At 37.4% G+C, this 19,394-nt stretch overlaps 1 protein-coding gene across 2 annotated transcripts in view; it reads left to right on the plus strand.

Annotated features, from left to right (window-relative positions):
* PJA2 (praja ring finger ubiquitin ligase 2) overlaps window positions 1-19,394 on the plus strand; it is a 69,878-nt gene that overhangs the window by 38,267 nt on the left and 12,217 nt on the right. For both annotated transcript variants that reach the window (XM_004420324.3, XM_087429937.1), the window contains 2 exons: window positions 5,772-5,957; window positions 12,190-12,301. In XM_004420324.3, the coding sequence (XP_004420381.1) occupies window positions 5,772-5,957; window positions 12,190-12,301 (298 nt within the window). The remainder of the gene's footprint in view (window positions 1-5,771; window positions 5,958-12,189; window positions 12,302-19,394) is intronic.

The following is a 19,394-nucleotide window of genomic DNA, read 5'->3' on the forward strand; positions in this document are numbered from 1 at the left end:
CCCTGTGCCTTTTAATTGGAGCATTTAGTCCTTTGACGTTTAAAGTAGCTATTGATAAGTATGTACTTACTGCCATTTTTTAACATTTTTTTTTCCTCAGTGTTTTAGTAGTCCTTCTCTGTTCCTTTCTTCTTCTATACAGAATTGATGGTCTCTTTAGTTTGACCTCTGTCTGAAAGCTCTACTCTTTAACTCCCCTCCTCCCTCCTTTTATGTTTTTGATATCATATCTAACCTCTTTTTTGTGCATTTGTATCCAGTACATTCTAATCATGGAAATAGATAATTTTTCCTATTTGTGGTCTTCTCTTTTCCCCTTAAATCAGTCCCTTTAACATTTCTTGTAGCACTGGTTTCTTGTTGACGAACTCCTTTAATTTTGCTTGTCTGGGAAATTTTTGATCTCTCCTTCCATTTTGAATGATAACCTTGCTGGGTAGAGTATTCTTGGCTGTAAGTTTTTTCCTTTTAGCATTTGAACTATCTCGTGCCACTCTCTTCTAGCCTGTAAGGTTTCTGCTGAGAAGTCAGCTGATAGCCTTATGGGGTTTCCTTTGTATGTAACTTGTCTTTCTCTTGTGGCTTTTTGGATTCTCTCTTTATCTTTAATTCTGGACATTTTGATTATGATGTGTCTTGGTGTGGGCCTCTTTGGGTTTATCTTGTTTGGGACTCTCTGTGCTTCCTGTACCTGGAAGTCTGTTTCCTTCCTTAGGTTAGGGAAGTTTTCATCTATTATTTCTTGAAATAGATTCTCTGCCCCTTTGTCTCGCTCTTCTCCTTCCGGGACACCTATAACACAAATGTGAGTGCGCTTGATGTTGTCCCAGAGGTCCCTTAGACTGTCCTCACTCTTTTTAATTCTTTTCTCTTTTACCTGTTCAGCTTGGGTGATTTCTTCTAGTCTTTCATCCAGCTCACAGATCCGTTCTTCTGTATCCTCTACTCTGCTTTTGAGTTCCTCTAGTGAATTTTTCATTTCCAGTATTGTTTTCTTCATTTCTGATTGGTTCTTTTTTATATCTTCCATTTCTTTGTTGACATTCTCCCTGAGTTCATCTATTCTTCTCCCCAGATCAGTGAGTATCCTTAACACTCTTTGTTTGAACTCTCTGTCGGGTAGGTTGCTCATTTCTGTTTCATTCAGTTCCTTTTCTAGGGTTTTGTCCTGTTCCCTTACTTGGAATGTATTCCTTTGCCTCCTCATTTTGCCTCTTTCCCTGTGCTTGTGTCTACGTATTAGGTAGGTCAGCTACATCTCCTTCTCTTGGATGGGTGATCTTATATAAGTGATGCCTTAGGAGGCCTGCAGTGTGCTTCCCTCAGTTCTCAATGTTCCAGGGATGACCCCTATGTGGGCTCCATGTGTCCTTCTGTTGTGGCCTGTTTACTCTCCCTGTAGGCGCCCAGGGAGGCTGAGTTATGCTCCTGGCCAGCTGTTGTAGTGTTCAGCTGCTTGCAGTTGTTGTGGGCCCTTCAGTCTCTTTATCAGGTGTGGGGAGCCCCAGCACAGTTGGCTGCAAGTTCTAATACCACCAATGTGTTTCAGTATTTCTTTTAATTGAATAGGCCCCCAGCGTGGTAGGTTGTTAGGCTCAGGGGCTTACAAATGCTATAAGCTTCCAGCCTTTAGGTCTCTTGTCAGCTCTCTAAGGATTGCAGCTGGGTCTGGCTGGCCTCAGGCGTGGGAGCACCCAATTGTTTCAGGCTTTGGAAGGTGGGGCAAACCCCCTATGTGGGTCTTTGAGAAGCACAAGTCTTCTGCAGCTGACAAACCCTGCCGCCCGCAGTTCCACACACACAGTCAACACAGTCCTGCCCCGTGTGTGCGCCCCGACCTCCTGAAGTGGACCCAGTCTCTCCACTGCGGGAGCCCCACACACTCCACCACCACCCCACACTCTCCATCCACTCCTTGTGCACGCCCTGCCCCACTGAAGTGGGCTGAGTCACCAGGGTACAGAGAATCCAGTCACCAATCTATGCAGGCCCACTAGTTGCCTGAGGGCTTGTTGTTGGGTGGGGCCAGTCTCTAGAGTGGGCTGCCTGCCCTGTCTGAGCTGGATTAAATCGGTGCTCTCTAGTGGGTGGGGCAGACCCTGGGCTGGCAGGCCCCAGGGAGAACTCCAATGGCATCTGTGTCAGCACACCCACACCAGGCCACAACAATGGCCACCACCAATGTCCCAGTCAGTCCCTGGAGAGGTCTGTCTCACCTCTCACTGCAGTGCACTCAGAGCCTATCAGGTGAGTCTCTTTTCACCAAAGCACTGTGCACCTTTCTTTCTGGTGATTTTAGGTTGCTTTCTGAAATGGGTGAATTTGTGCGTGGGCCCTTTAAGAGCCAGTTTTAATTTCTTTGTGAACCAGCTTTTCTGGGGGTACTCCCCAGTGCTTTAGTAGCAGGCAAAGTCAGATATTATGCCACTTGTCTCGATTGTGCTGGGTCCACAAAATGCCCACAGCGGGGGCGCTCCCCGGCTCAGAGCCCAGCTCCTCCAGGGAGGGCTGCGGACCTTTGGGCTGCGCCCGTTCTGCCATGAAGTTGGCAGCTTGAAGGCGGCGTTTTTTCTCCAGAAGGTAGTTTCTGCCTCTTCAACCTCAATTAGGATTGTCCTTTGTTGCAGGAGTTCCCCTTATCCAGTTTTCAGTTCTCTCTCAGGGGTAATTTTTCCACGAGTAGTTGTAAATTGGCTGTGTCCGTGGGAGGAGGTGAGTTCAGAGTCTGCTTACGCCGCTATATTGACTTTTGTTGATTTTTGACTTACCAAAATGAAAAAAGGGCTTGAAGGTCTAAATTTTTGTGAATGTGTTACATACAGTATGTGTGTGGTGGTGTGTGTATGGTGTATGCATACGGAGAGAGAAGGAAGACTGAGATAATGCTCTAAAGGTTTTCAAGGTTTTTGAAGCATTTAAACTTACATTATATGCTTATATTCCCATGAGGATATTTGTTTTGTTCTTAGCTATACAAAATGAAAGACACTTTTGACGCTATTGTTCAGAATCTTTTTTTTTAAGGGCAAAATTCTTTTTGTTATGCTATCAAGCTAACTCTGGCCTGGCACAGTGCCACTCTTCTAGGCTGGTAAGTTTTATGTTAGATGGTAGGAATTTATGTGAACTTTATGTAACATGTTGAAAGCAATATGCCATATACCACTTATTTTCTGTGTGTATAACTCTTATAATGAATCATTAAAGACAGAATCAAATGTTTAATCAAAATATGTAGCCAAGAATTGCTTATGTATGATATGTTATAAATTGTTTAGATTCAGAAAATTTCTTATTTTAGTTTTCTTTTCTTTGAATTTAAAAAAAAAACATAAATTAATATTTATTTTTTATACTGAATGATTTTCACCAGTATGTTTGAGTTTTATGTTATATATCTGAAATACAGAATAACTTAGTCATTTTGTTGTCTATATCATAAGAAAAAGAAATGTATTTTTTGTAAGAGTATATTAGAAATAAAAATTTCCAAGGACCATTCCAGGCATCATCTCTAAGTTATTTGTTTTTTAAACATTGTCTTTCAAGGATTTATTATTACCTTTGCAACACATAGAGAGCGAGTATCTATTATGTGCCAAGCACTTGTTACAGGGGGTGAGGCTGTAATGATGAAAGACAGTACCATATCTATGCCCTTGAGAAGCTCCCAGTCTAGGAGAAGACAAGTGAGTGACTAGAAGAATTACAATATAGTGTGGCAAGTGCTCTCATAAAGTTGTAAACAAAGATCTGTTACTTAGTAATTTTTCATTTGATTTTGTATTTTGAATCCACTTGGAGTTTAAAATTTCGTTGGACTTAATTATGGTGCGTGAAAGGAAAACATCCACAATCTATATATTAGACATTAAAACTTTACAAAGTAAGCATATTTTGTTATGCTAATTTCTCTGATTTTACTAGACTGGTTATACTGAATACTAAATCTTATAAACCTGTTATTCTGAAGTATAGTTTAGGATCTGAAATTAAAGAAACATTTATGAGTTTAGGTATATTAAGAGATACTGTTTCTGTATTTAAAACGTGTTGATTCTTGGGCCGGCCCGGTGGCGCAAGTGGTTAAGTGCGCACGCTCCACTGCAGCGGTCCGGTGATCGCCGGTTCGGATCCCAGGCGCGCACCGATGCACTGCTTGTCAAGCCATGCTGTGGCGACGTCCCATATAAAGTGGAATAAGATGGGCATGGATGTTAGCCCAGGGCCAGTCTTTCTCAGCAAAAAGAGGAGGATTGGCAGATGTTAGCTCAGGGCCAATCTTCCTCACAAAAAAAAAATGAATAAATAAATAAAATAAAATGTGTTGATTCTTATGTGGACATTGTCTACATCTCTTTCATAAATGAAAGCTAATTTGCACATTAGAATGAATACTAATTAGCACTGCTCTTAAAGTTGATATATAAATTGTATAACATTTCTCATCTTAAAACTCAAACTAAAATTTGACTTTGCCAAGAGTTTGCTCTAATATTTAACCTTTTGATATAGTAAAAGATATTTTCTGTTAAATAAAATGAATTTTAAAAATCCTACCAGTATAATTATATAAAAACAAAATTCTTACCTTTTGTTCAGTTCGTTGCAGCCTTGAACTGCTTTTGTTTCTCATGTATTAGAATTAATTTTTCTCCATTTGATCTTGATGTCCAAATTTTTGGTGTTTTGACTCTTCCCTGAGTGTTTTCTTTAATGTGTATGTTGTAAAATTTAACATCTGCTTGTCTATGGCTTCAAGGTTTTGCATCATGCTTAGAATAACACTGAGATTTTTGTAAAAATTTCTCTCATGATTTTTCTAGTACTTTTGTTGTTTTAGTGATGGTAAGAGGGTGCACATGGCATTTTTAAAAGTGGAATTTATTTAAGGGTAAATAATGACATAGAGATTTAACCTCTCTCCTTCCAGGTGGGTACTCAGTTGTCCCAATACCATTTATTGAAGAATCCTTTTCCCTGTTGTTTTGACATGCTTCTTTTATCTCTTATTTTCTTTATCTGTACCATTCATTTGTCTGTCTCTGTTCCTGTGAGCTTATTTTCTGGTGGGAGAAAGACTGACAATAAACAAATAAGAAAATGATAAGTAAAAGTAAGTTCTATAATGAAAATAAGCAGAATGGTGTGGTAGCCAGTGACTGGAGAGCTACTTAAAATGACTGGTCAAGACAGGCTTCTGAAGAGATGACATTTCCTCTGACCTGAATGTCAAGGCTGGAGTAGCTATGCAAAAATCTAGTGAAAGAACATTTCAGGTAGAGGAAATGGCCCCAAGGTGGTAATGATCTCCATGTGTTCCAAGAGTAGAAAGAATAGTACGAGTATAGTAAATGGGGGAAAGAGTGGTGAGAGGTAACAGTTGGAGAAGAGGGCTGAGGAATATGGATTTTATTGTACTGTGAAAAGAAACTACTAAGAGCAGTGTTTAAAAATTCAGGTTGTCTAAGGTGAATTTTTCTTATTTTCCTTCTTCAACAAGAGGAATTACAGGAGCATAGGTAATTCGAATACCAAATAAGTAGGTTATTACGTAATTAGGAGCTATTTCTATATACATATGACCCTATAACAAATTCACTTCCCTTTTAAATAATTTTACAGTTGAAGACAACAGATTTTTGGAATCATACAAGTACCAAGTTTAGAATTCAAAGAATAAAGAATCTCACTATGTTGAATTCTTTAAAGAAAATTTTATGATGTGTTTTAAAATAACACTTTTTGTTCCCTTAAAATGTTTGTATTAGAGAACAAACATCCTTGGAAGAGGGAGAAATTCCTTGGTTACAGTACAATGAAGTCAATGAAAGCAGCAGTGATGAGGGAAATGAGCCTGCCAATGAGTTTGCACAGCCGGAAGCTTTCATGTTGGATGGTAACAATAACCTTGAGGATGACTCCAGTGTGAGTGAAGACTTAGATGTGGACTGGAGGTATGTGTGTAGCGCAGTGTTATTACCATGCTTAACTGTTAATTGAGTAGAGTTTGTTCATGATTCTAAATTATGAAAGCTGAATCTCTGACAGCTAAGAAGTATTCTGATTTTCCCATCTGTCAGTCTTCGTCTTCTTCAAAGCTCATTTCAGATGTCACTTCCTACGTGGACTCGTTCCTACTTATTTCAGTCAGTGACCTCTTCCTTCTTTGACCTTTAGCTCTCTTTAAGCTCACCTTATATGCTAGTTATTTATACACTCATGGTTTGAGATTTCTGACTCTTTATTTGTTAAATATAGCACTTAGTATAATCCTTAAAAAAGATCCTTAATAAATGCAGTCATGGGTTGCTTAATGACTGGGATACGTTCTGAGAAATGCGTCATTAGGCTGTTGTTTCGTCCTTGTGTGAACAGCAAAGAGTGTCCTTACACAAACGTGGATGGTACTATACACCTAGGTTTATGATACTAATCTTATGGGACCACCATCACTGTATATGCAGTCCATCATTGACCAAAATGTCATTATGTGGCATGTGAGTATAATACTTGAAGAATTTGAAAACCTGTGATTGAATCAGAAGAATCATAAGCATGTAATTTTCCTTCTCTGAATGCAAAATATGGAAAATGGTACCTTCCCAGAGATGTTGAAAATATTTTTACTTTATGCTGAGAAAGAAGAGTGAGCTTCAAATAAAAGTAGCACATAAATTAAGTGGATTATAGAATTGTTACATCTCATGATATAATGGTCAGAATTTAACTTTTGATTTATAAAGTTAGACGTATCTTTCAAGTGTACAGTAGCCCTTTGGAAGCAGCTAATTATTGAGATGTAGAAAGGATGTTTCTTTCTACTGATCCCTTTTTGTTACTTTTTCTGGAAAAAATATGGCTTAGGACAACCCTGGTTTCCATCTCTGCACAGATATATTTTTAAGAATTTGTCTTGTTTTTCCAGCTAAAATTCCATTACAGAAAATTTAGAAAAACAGATAAGAAAAACTCATTCGTATTCACTGATAACTCTGCAGGTTTCTGGAACTTAGTTTTTAAGGCCTTCTTTGTGTCTTCAGTTTCTCTTTCTGTATGTGTAGCTACTTCTTTGTGCTTCTCTAAATTATTCCAGGCATGAAACTCAACATGTCCTTGAAATCCTCCTTACCATTTTCTATTCTGACTCTCCAGGGGAAAACAAAATTATATGTGCAGAGCAGACTTTTATTGACCATTTTGTGGAAGTAGAGGTGGGGTTTTTATCACAGCCACACAAATAATTTGTAATTCCATCTTAAACGTTCCCGTTCTCCAAAACCCATTTTCTGGCTTCCCAAACATTATGGAAAATCAGTGGATTCGCCTAGTCCTAGTCTTGCTGATGTTGATGTCCCCTCCCCTTTTCCTCCCTCTCTTCTGTCTGCCCATTACCCTCTGACTGAACTCCTCCTTAATTCTGATGTCTCTCTATTATGCAAAGTCATTCCTTAAAGTGCTCAGCAGATGACAGAATCATCTATTTAGCATCATCTGTGCATGTTGGGAGGCAATTATGGTTTCTTATGAGGAAATTTTTTCCTTTGCACATTTTCAAAATTGTGTAAAAACAATTTCGTACAGCTCCATTATGTAGATGCTCCATCCTATAGATGCACTAAAATTTAAATGATCATTTCCCCATTGAAATAGTGCAATGGACTTTCCCCCTCCATAAAACTTGTTCTGTACTTCAGGTTATTTCTTTAAGGCAGATTAATAGAAGTGACATTACTGAGCTAAGTGATATTTTTTGGCATCTTAATATATATTTCTAAATCATTTTCAAAAAAGGTTGTTCCACATAAAAATTTGAAGGAGTAACTGTAATAAAGTAAAAAAGTAATAGTAGGGGCCAGCCCGGTGGTGTAGTGAAGTTTGCGCACTCCACTTCAGCGGCCCAGGTTTTGCAGGTTCAGATCCCAGGAGCAGACACTGCTCATCAAGCCATGCTGTGGTGGCATCCCACATACAAAATAGAGGAAAATTGACACAGATGTTAGCTCAGGAACAATCTTCCTCAAGGAAAAAGAGGAAGATTGGCAACAGATGTTAGCTCAGCACCAATCTTCCTCACCAAAAAAAAAAAAAGTAATAGTAAAATAATAAAGTAAAAAAGTAACATTAAAAAAGTAATAAAGTAATAGACTTTATTGAGTATAATTTTAACTTAAATTTGAAAACTTTTATTTTAGATTCTAATTCATTGGTGATCTTTCTGGATATGGCTGTTATGTTAAGATTTTGGAGACATTGCTGATTGTCCCAAAATTTGGGGATCTTCAAAGTAGTATTTTTTTTTAATATGGAAAACATTTTAGCATTGATTTTAAGACCAAAGTTGTTTATTTTTTTTAATTGAGGTAACATTGACTTATAACATTATATACATTTCAGATGCACATCATATTTTGATTTACATATAGACTACATCATGTTCACCACCCAAAGACTAATTACCATCGTCATCTTCCACATGTGCCTTATTACCCCTTTCACCCTCCTCCCACCCCCTTCCCCTCTGGTAACTACTAATCTAATCTCTGTATCTGTGTGTTTGTTTGTTGTTGTTGCTGTTATCTTCCACATATGAGTGAAATCATATGGTATTTGACTTTCTCCATCTGACTTATTTCACTTAGCATAATACCTTCAAGGTCCGTCCATGTTGTCGCAAATCATCTTTGTTATGGCTGAATAGTATTCCACGTGTATATATATCACATCTTCTTTATCCATTCATCGGAACTTAGGTTGTTTCCACGTCTTGGCTGTTGTGAATAATAATGCAGTGAACATAAGGGTGCATATATCTTTTTGCATTCGTTTTTTTGTGTTCTTTGGATAAATACCCAGCAGTGGAATAGCTGGATCATATGGTAGTTCTTAATTTTTTGAGGAATCTCCATACTGTTTTCCCTGGTGGCTGCAGCAGTTTACATTCCCACCAGCAGTGTATGAGGGTTCCCTTTTCTCCACATCCTCTGCAACACTTTTTATCTCTTATCTTGTTAATTATAGCCATTCTGACGGGTGTGAGGTGATATCTCACTGTAGTTTTGATTTGCATTTCCCTAATAATTAGTGATGTTGAATGTCTTTTCATGTGCCTGTTGGCCATCTTTAAATCTTCCTTGGAAAAATGTCTGTTCAGATCCTTTGCCCATTTTTTAATTGGGTTGTTTGTTTTCTTTGTTATTGAGTTGTATGAGTTCTTTATATGTTTTGAATATATAATTTGGTTCTTTATTTTAGTTTAAAGGAAAATGGAAGAAGTCCGCTATCAAAAGTTTGCTTGTTTTGATGCAGTCACAGAACTGTTGTAGAACACCCAGAGTATCTCATAGATTGGTGCGATAGGAGTTAATGTGGAGAAAACAGTGGTTTTAGATTTAGACAAATCCCAACTATACCTTTTATTTATTCTTTGATAGCTACTTAACCTCTGTGTTTTTCTGCAAGAAATTGGGGTTATAATTATTAACCTAATGAGGTTGTGAGAAATTAATTCTGTGTGGATATAGCCATGGTTTAATAATAGAATTTTTAAACTATTGTGAAATTATTTCAGACTTACAGAAAAGTAGCAAAAATAGTACAAAGAATTCTCATATATCCTTCACTAAGATTCTCTAAATGTTAATGTTTACCACAATTGTCCTATCATTCTTTTTCCTTTCTTTCTCTATATTTATGGTATTTTTTTCTGACCCATTTATGAGTAAGTTGCAAACACGACGCCTCTTTACCTATTGAGTCTAAAATGAATTTCCTAAAAACAAGGACATTTTCTTAAAAACACAGTGAAATTTTCAAAATCAAGAATTAACACTGATACAGTACTATTATCTAATCTACATACCTATCAAATGTCTATAGTTGTCCCATTAATGCCATTAGAGAAATTTTTTTCTGGTCCAGTTCAGGACCACTCATTGCACTTAGTTAACATGTTTCTTTTAATATCGAATATTTCCTCAGTCTTTCATTGTCTTTCATAACCTTGACATTTTCGAAAAGTACAGGCCATTTATTTTGTAGAATGTCCCTTAGGTTGGATTTGTCTGATGTCATGATTAAATTCAAGTTACAAATTTTTGGCAGGACCACCATAGAAGCGATGTTTTGTTCTTCTTAGTTCGTATCAGAAAGCTCATGATGTCAAATTGTCCCATTACTGGTGATGTTAATTCTCATCACTTGGTTAGGTATTATCTTTCAGATTTCTTCACTGTACAGTTGCCATTTTTCCCTTTATAATTGATAGGCGTTGAGTAGGAACACACTTTGTAAATGACCTCTTTCTTCTCAAACTATCAAACTTCCATCCACTAGTTTTAGTATCATTAGTGATTCTTGTCTGAAACAATTATTACCATGATGATTGCCAAATGAATGATACTCAAATTTTGCTATTAGCTGATAATTCTACAGTGACCAAATTACAACCAGATATCACGCTCTGAGTGTCTGGATCTATTTAGCCTGGAGAAGAAAAGAATTATTGGGAGATAGTTACCTCTAACCATTTGAAGGAGTTTTCTGCAAAGGGAAAGTAGACATAGTTTGTGTTGCTTTAGCAGGCAGAACTAGAGCATGTACTTCACGTACGTTTCAAACTTCTATCAGGGCTCTCCCACACTGGCACATTCCACCTTAGAAAGCAGTGTATTTTCTGCATGGAGGGAATGGTTCTACTGTTTCTTAAATGTCCACTCTTGTGCCATCTCTGTGCCAGGCACCTGTGTGCATCTACTCATTTAGTTTGTTTAATAGATGAAGAAACAGAGTAACAGTGAAATTTTTCACATTAACTATGACTCAGGTAATTGTGAAGTTAAATCCCTATCTAACTGACTCCAGGGCTCTTCGTGTTTGTGCTACATCTCACTGCTAGATGAAGGAGTTCTAGTGTTGCAAGGGAGGTTAGATTTACTAATTCTTGGTTTTGATTCTAATTCTAAAATGTGTGATTTTATGAGAATATCTGTTCCTTTGTACCATGTGATGTCTGCTGATTTCTAGATACTACTAAGCTATAATATGTTCATAAGAATACTTCTGTTATCACTTGCCAGTAGATTTGTAGTTTTAATGACGGCACAAAGGTTGATAACAAAACTATTTTGAGCTATCTTGTGTAACTATGGATTTTTCTGACTATGATATTCAAGTTCTGATAGGAACTTGGAAGTCAACAGACATTTGCCTGTAGATAGACAAAATAAGTTTAGTTTTGGAGATCTTGGATTTGAGGTGGTAGAGGTTCATTGAGGTAAAGTGCTCCACAGAAAACTAAAAATGTAGGTCAAGAGCTCAAGAGGGAGTTTGGAATTAGGTAGAGGTTTAGGAATTACTTGCAGAGAGGATAACTGAAGACACGAACTTGAATGCAGTTTCCAAGGGAGCAAGATTAGAAAGAAGAGGACTAAGGATGTACTTAGGGTTTCCAAATTTTGAAATAACTTAGTATTTCCAAGACTAGAGGAAAAGGAGGAATCGGTGTATGTCTAGGGGTAGAGAAAGGAGATTATGACCAGATTAAGACATAATATTTTACTTCAAGGGGCTTATAATTCTTTAGAAAAAAATAATTAAAATGAGCATTTTGGAGCTAAATATTTTTCAAGCTAAACAATAATGAAGGATGCCTAGTTCTTAGAAGAATTGAAGAGAGATTGATGAGGATAACTTGAGAAAATAAAATATTTTCAAGCCCAAAGTAATTAAGCAGTACAGGATAAGAGAAGAAAAAGAGACTTTGACTAATGATAGAATTAAAATAAATACAATAATTCTCTTTATCATGTTCTCACCTAAATTTAGATTGGAAACTAAAATAAACAGAAGGGGAAATATATGGGAAAGAATTAGGAAGGAAAAAGTACTACCTTTATCTTAGCGTTAAGCAGTCCCCACAGTTAGAACTAGAAACATTAAAAGAGAATTTTCTTACAAACTTTGTGCAGTCAGTGTGGCAGCCTGTTGAGGGGGGAGGTAGTGGTATCTTAATTCCTATGCTTCACATTTAACTTTTCTTTTGAGTTCTTCCTACCCCTTCCCCGATGAAATCTGTATTAAAACATTGTAAGGTTTTCTGCTTGTAGTGTGCTGTCTTATCATTGTGCTAATATAATTATGTTTTCACCTTAAAGATTTCCCAAATCATGGTTGTATTTTTTTTCTCAGCCTGTTTGATGGCTTCGCAGATGGACTAGGAGTTGCTGAAGCTATTTCGTATGTGGATCCTCAGTTCCTCACCTACATGGCCCTAGAAGAACGCTTAGCCCAGGCTATGGAGGTATTTTAGTGACTCTGATGCGTGTATATTTGTTGGTGGGATGCAAAAAATGATAAAAATTAAAGATTTTCATAACTGCTCTCTTAAGAAAAGGTGAATAATTTTCTCATCAATTTAATAACAATTACTGTATAGTGATTGCCACCAGTATATGTATATATAAATCACACTTGACAGCCTGCCAATTTGCCTAAAATTGCAATATTTCCCAGTTCTTACTGCAAAATGGAAAATGTTTTGGTTGCATTTAGAAAATACACTTTTCCTCTATTGAATTATATAGGTCTGTGAATCTGAATATTTTATACACACTTGCACAGGTGTATTTGTGAAATGAAATTGAAAATCTCTAAGGATATGTTATAAATCACTTCTTTTTTTGTTTTCATGGCTTCTAAGTACTATCTTACTGCTTAATGCAGTTAGAAAATTTACTCCCCCTCATCCACACGCACATACACACTTTAATAAACGTGGCACGTTTGGTGCCTAGGTTTGTCTTGCCTTCTTTTCCTTATTTAACTAAAACACAAAAATTTGTTCGTAATTGTATTTTCCTAAAATCCAAAGCCCAAGCATTTTCACGTTTGGGAACTTCCATTGCGCTGGTAGATTTCATTATAAGAAGTCTTTCTTTAAATCACTATTTCCAAAGTGATTTCCAAAATAGAGAAACAGTAGTAACGTGAATGAGGCAAAAGTGAGAAAACAAAAATGAATGAGTGAGCTTTCAGGGACATTATAATGGCATTTTATCTTGAAATTTTCTGAGATTAGAAAGTCTAGTTTAGATTCATAAATTAGATAATAGATAGATAGGTAGATAAATAGACCTCTCTATCTACACACTCACGCACACTCACTTAAGTTAGCTCTGCTTTGGCATCAGTTTTTTTATGTGTGAGTAATCTTCCATGAAGATCGTTGCTCTTAATTATGCTTTATGGTATGTTTTTCTCAAAGTGACTATAGCAGAAATACTGTGTACTAGGAGAAAAGTCCAAAAGAACATCATGAGACAAGATACACTTAGGACTTTTCCCAGATTATTTAAACTTGCCTTGCCTAATTTTGATGTGTAGAAAATAATGACACAGCATGATAACTTGCATCAGAAATATTATAATATATAAAGATTAAGGATCATTGACTTCCTTGAGCTAAATAAATTTTAAGTGACCACAATGGAGTATGTCCATTCTAGAGTCTGGTTTCATAGTGCTTTTAAACAGTCTTTTCTGTTATTATGCTAGTGGTTTATGATATCCTACAATATGGAGATATCTTAAAAAAGAAGTTTTGAGAATTAAAAGTTTTATTATTTGTTACTAACAGGAAATGTGACAATTGGCATCTTGGAATAAGAGCCAGAGAGATTGGTCATGGGAGGTCATGCTAGGTAAAGATTCTAGCAGAGTGGACAAATACAAGAGGCAAGAGCGAACACAGTATGTCCAGGGAACTTACAGTCCCCACGTTGTTGGCTCTCCTGCTTTTAGCAAACCCAGTGGCACTGCCACTTTGTTATTCTTACCCATCTATCTTTCTGTTTGTGATTAATGGCATTGTGTCTCCCTTCCCCACAGCTTAACAGCTTCCTCAGATTTAGTGCTATGCTTTATTTTATTTGAATTTGATTGAGACATGTTTCACCCCTAGAGAATCAATACAGTTCCATCTTCCTATCACTCTCTAGAAATCTTTATTTTTCTATGTCTAGTATGCACTCGATAATCATTTTGAAAAATGAAGCTGAAATAATTTATTTTTCCTTTTAGATTTAACACTAACATTCTTTAAATGAAAAAAAAAAAAACAAATAAGACAAACTGAATGCTTTTGTTTTTTTCTCAAGCAGCGCTGTCGCTTTTTGGCAGTAGTGGTTTTCATTTCTGTTATTTTTCCACTACTAGACTACAAAAGATCTTTCTTTTCAGGTAGTGGCTACTGGTGAAAATATCGGCAATACAACATTTGCTTCATATCTCTGTCTCAAACTTGAGTGAGAATAGGGCAGAATATTTAAGATCTTTAACTGTTTGAAACAATGATATTAAAGCTTTTTACTTACTCCCAAACAAATTTTTAAAAAAAAAAGTATGTCTTTGCACGTTTATGTTGACATCTAAAATTTTCTGGCATAAATCCTAAGTAGTATTGCTTATCCTGTCATACTACTTTGCGGTAAAAATATGTTCAAGAATTTAATGTAAAAAAAATTGATTTAGATTAAGTTAAAATTATTAGTATTCTAACTGATCAAAAAAAACATAAATTTTGATAAATAGTTATTTAAACATAAAGTAAAATTCTACTGGAAATGCATCTCTTAATGAAGTGGAGGCTTTTTTCCTTCCTAATTACTTTGTGAGTGAATTTTATTTATTTCTAGAATGAGACATAGTTCAGCATCGATTTTATTTCTGTTTTTCATCTTTATGACTGTAAGCTTGAGAAACCCTGTTCACATAAATAAATTGATAGGTATGGAAGGGGTTTATCATAACATTGTCACTCAGTTCTTCTGAGATATTTGCCAAAGTCACATCAACTTGACAAATTGTTTAGATCCTTCTTCAGTGTTTTTGAAAGCAGAGGATTGGAAACCATCCACAAAGATTTGTTATTCAGTCATTAGAGTTCAATTTGACTCCAGTATTTCCGATCGCCTCTTTGAATGGGTAAGAAGTATGCTTTTATTTATAAAGTAGGGAAAAGGTTAGTATAAAAAGGACTGTGGGGACAGAAACCAGCGTGATACTTTGACTACAGGTGCATTGTTAGGCAGATCAGTTTGAGGAAAGATTACATGAGAAAGTTAATTGAAATTGAGTCTCCTGGGCCGGCCCCATGGCGTAGCGGTTGAGTGCGCACGCTCCGCTGCTGGCGGCCCGGGTTCGGATCCCAGGCGTGCACCGACGCACTGCTTGTCCGGCCATGCTGAGGCCGCGTCCCACATACAGCAACTAGAAGGATGTGCAACTACGACATACAACTATCTACTGGGACTTTGAGGGAAAAATAAATAAATAAATAAAATTATAAAAAAAAAAAAAAGAAATTGAGTCTCTTAAGATTCTCCATGCCTGTGGACCCCTCAGAAAGTCTTTACATACTTAGATATACACTGAGATGTAGGCCTTGGGAAGGTAGTACACAAGATGAGAGCGTGAGCTTTTTTTTTTTTTTTTTTTTTTTTTTTTTAAAGATTTATTTTATTTTATTTTCGCCCCAAAGCCCCAGTAGATAGTTGTATGTCATAGTTGCACAGCTTTCTAGTTGCCATATGTGGGACACGGCCTCAGCGTGGCCAGAGAAGCGGTGCGTCGGTGTGCACCCGGGATCCGAACCCGGGCCGCCAGCATCAGAGAGCACGCACTTAACCGCTAAGCCACAGGGCCGGCCCGAGAGCGTGAGCTTTTGAGTTAGATAGATTCATTTAGGCTGTGTGACCTTGGACAGTTCACTTAACCTCTTTAAGCTTTAGATCTTCATCTACAAAATGGGAATAATAAAATTTACCTCATGAGTTATTATGAGATTGTGTTAAAGCACTTAGCAAAATAGCTGGTACAGTGCTAATTCTCAGTAAATGGCTATATTCAAAGATACATTCAAATCAGCAATCAACCAAGTGGTAATCATCAAGCAAATCTGGATTCAGTGGTCATTCAAAATCAGTATTAAATCGTTTGTTATAAATCTTTATTCTTCGAAAATGAAGTTCTGTTTTATTCTTTAGAATCTAAATTTGTCCTAAGAAAGGATTATGTTACTTTAAACCTAAATATATTCCAGATGGGCTGTTTGGGCTATTTAGTTGTCTTTCTGACTATTAGACTAACTTTTGAAAATATATTACACTGCCTAAGATGTAGATAGATTTTTATATTTTTATAGATTTTCATAGCAGTGACTATAAAATGGTCTCTCTTGCTCTTGTTGCTTATAAGTGATCCCAGATCACCTTAAATATATGTTAGTACCAAGGCAGTAAATTATTTTTACATATCTGAAATTCCAAATATTTATTAGCACTGCATATCTGCAGATAATCATCAGAAAGGAATAATGAACCCATTGAGACAAACGTGTATCAAAGCATAGTTAGCCTGGAATAACCTCCCCAAATGGAACTTTCTATAAATAGTACCCTTTCTATTTGTTTATGTGTAGCACAGATGAGTTCTTGCAGAGTCTATCTTGAGAAGTACACAGGGAATTGGAGGAGATTCATGATTTTGGTTTTGTGAGAAAGAAGGGACAAATAACAGGCTCTTACTTTCCATTTCCTAATCTTCTGATGGGAAAGTTTGATATAAAGAATTATTAGCTATAACAAGGGATTAGAGTAACAAGGGATTGCTTAGTAAGGAATAAAGATAATTCTAAATAATATAGAAAAAGCACATATAAAGAGCAGTCACCACCTATTGGGCTAAGATCCTCTGAGGAAGAGTCCCTGCTCCACTCCAGGGCTGGGATCCAGACCGTGATGGAGATGGCACAGCTGTGGCTCACCGAATGGCAGAGAAGTCACGGTGGTGCTCCACTGGCAGAACTTGCTGGAAATCAGCCCTGTAGAGTGCTGGGGAAGCTATTCATAGGGAGATGTCTAACTGAAAGCACTGTGCTACAGAACTGTCCAAGGTGGATACTAGGGTAAGCTGCTGACCACTGGGTGCTGCTGGCCGTGTGCATCACAAGAGCTAGATGCTGTGCATTGCAGGAGTCTGGTGCCAGAGAAAGCCACGCGTGCCACAGAAGTCTGTCAAGCAGGCACACTGGGATCGGAAGCAAAGCCCTTTTCATCCTATACTGTCTCTTCAGCATCCTGTAGGAACAAAGCTTAACATCGTGACAGCTGTCAGAAAGGAAAATATTTAAATGGCCAAAATCCATTTTCACAGAGCTGACAAAAATAGTGAATTTGGAGCTGAGAAGCAATAATTGATGACTGTAATAGTTCACCCCTTTGACTACTTGGGTTCCGTATATACCTTTCTACACACATTTGAACTCCCATCCAACAGCAATACAACCATATTGCTACCTAACAAGATACAGCTATTAAAAATGAAGAAGATTTTACCCTTTCCCCAGAATGAACAGATGAACAGTCCCAAGAGTCATTGTATCCATCGCTGGCTATATTAATTACTCAACAAATTCAGTTACTCACACTGAATAGTCTCTTATATAAGATTAAATTGTAAAGTTAACTGCTGTATGACATAAAAATGAGAAGGAGAGAGAAAAAGAAAATGGATAGCAGATACAAATAAACACTTACATATAACAGGCAGGTAGAAATTAGGCAAAGCTGCTAGTTCTTGTTTCTGTTTTTGGTCACAGGCTATAATTGATAGCTCTGGTTTCCTTCTTCCATAACCCACTCTATATTTTCCCTGCCTTCAGCAAGAATCTCAGCTAGGATTCTTTACTTAGTGGAGTGACCCAAACCTACATTCCTGAGGAGTCTGTGTCCTCAATTATCCTATCTTTTTTTGGCTGCTATAGTTTTCTGGTAACTTTACTGTTGGGCATAGGAGTACTAAGAGATATATACTCTAGGTGAGATTATCACAGGATTTTCAAGTAGAGGAAGGCTTATCTCTGGAAAGTAATCTCCTTCTATTGGTAAAAGGAGGCTCAGAGTGTCTTGGGGATTCAAAATAGTCAGTTTCATCTGAGTCCAACCAGATGTCCCCATTCTAAGTTTCAGAATCCTGTTCTTTAACCAATCAATGATATAACTTTTGAGAAACTTGACAAGACTGAGAAACTCATTTTAATTCAATAATTCACACAATTAAATTTTATATTTGATTTTTGGAAATAAGAGGTGTTTTTAGGACTGTCATAGACACTCTCTGGTTCTCATACTTGCTTCGCTCTCAGAGTTAATGGGTCTGAGTTTGTCATTTTCTCATTGTAAGCGTGCAAGAGCACTCAAAAGGATCCATCCCGTATCAAAATTTTTGTAGTCATCATTACTGCCATAAGATCAAGTGCAGCAGCCACCTGGGCTCCCAAGACACATGCTTTAGTTGGCACTTTGGGATTGCAGTTAGCCACAGTGATAGTTTGATTAATTGTGCTGCCCCTACAGTCCATGGATTGATAGCATCCCGTTTTTATTGGGCTCAGCGCTGAGCCCAACCAAACCAATCCCCACATCCCATTCTTGCTTGATAGGACCATGTCTGATATCAATTCTGTATCAATCTGGGCTCAGTCACAAGAGAGAAAACAATAATTTGGACAGATTTAAGTTTAATATGAAGAATTATTAACTACGACGGGATTAGAGTGATGAAGGATTGGCTACTTGGAAATAAAGTGAACTCTGAAGAATATAGGCATAGCAGATTTAAGGAATAGCCTTAGGGCTGAGATACAGCATTCCACCTACCCACTCCCCAAGGCTGAGTTCCAGACTGTGATGGGGCAGACACAACCGTGGTTCTTAGAGAAGTGTTTGTGCTACTATGCTGGCAGAACTTGCTGGAAATCTGCCCTCTGGAACTTGGCAAAAATCTGCCCTCTGAAATGCTGGAGAAGTTGTTCACAGGGAAGTAACTAACTAGAAGCACTCTGCTACAAAACCACCCAAGATAGGTGCCACGGGAAGCTCCTGGACACCTTACACTGCGGCTGTCAAGCACTGGAGAACTGCATGTGCTTCTGGAGCCAGCCACTGGAGAATCCACTCACACTGGGAGAGCCTGGTGCTGGAGAAGCCATCTGTGCTGCAGAAGCCCACAGTAGGGAAGCTTCACACACTGCATGGGCCTGCCCAGCAAGCCCACTAGGGCCAAAAAGCAAAGTCCCTTTCTCCTGTGATGTCTCTCCAGTGCCCTCTACTGACAAAGCCTAAGATCATACTAGCTGACAAAGGAAAAATATTTAAACGGCCTGAATCTGTTTTCGCAGGGCAGAAATGAAAGGTGAATTTGGAACTGAGAGGCAATAATTCAATGACTGGCATACTATTCTTCTTTTTGCAATATCTCTCCACAAATCCAGCGTCAAATTTGGTGTTCATTGTTATTAACTGTATTTGTTAAATCGTATGATGAACCTTTTGTGC

The sequence above is a fragment of the Ceratotherium simum genome, chromosome 4 (genome assembly GCF_057802395.1).
Source record: "Ceratotherium simum simum isolate JZ-2026a chromosome 4, ASM5780239v1, whole genome shotgun sequence".
Lineage (NCBI taxonomy): Eukaryota > Metazoa > Chordata > Mammalia > Perissodactyla > Rhinocerotidae > Ceratotherium > Ceratotherium simum.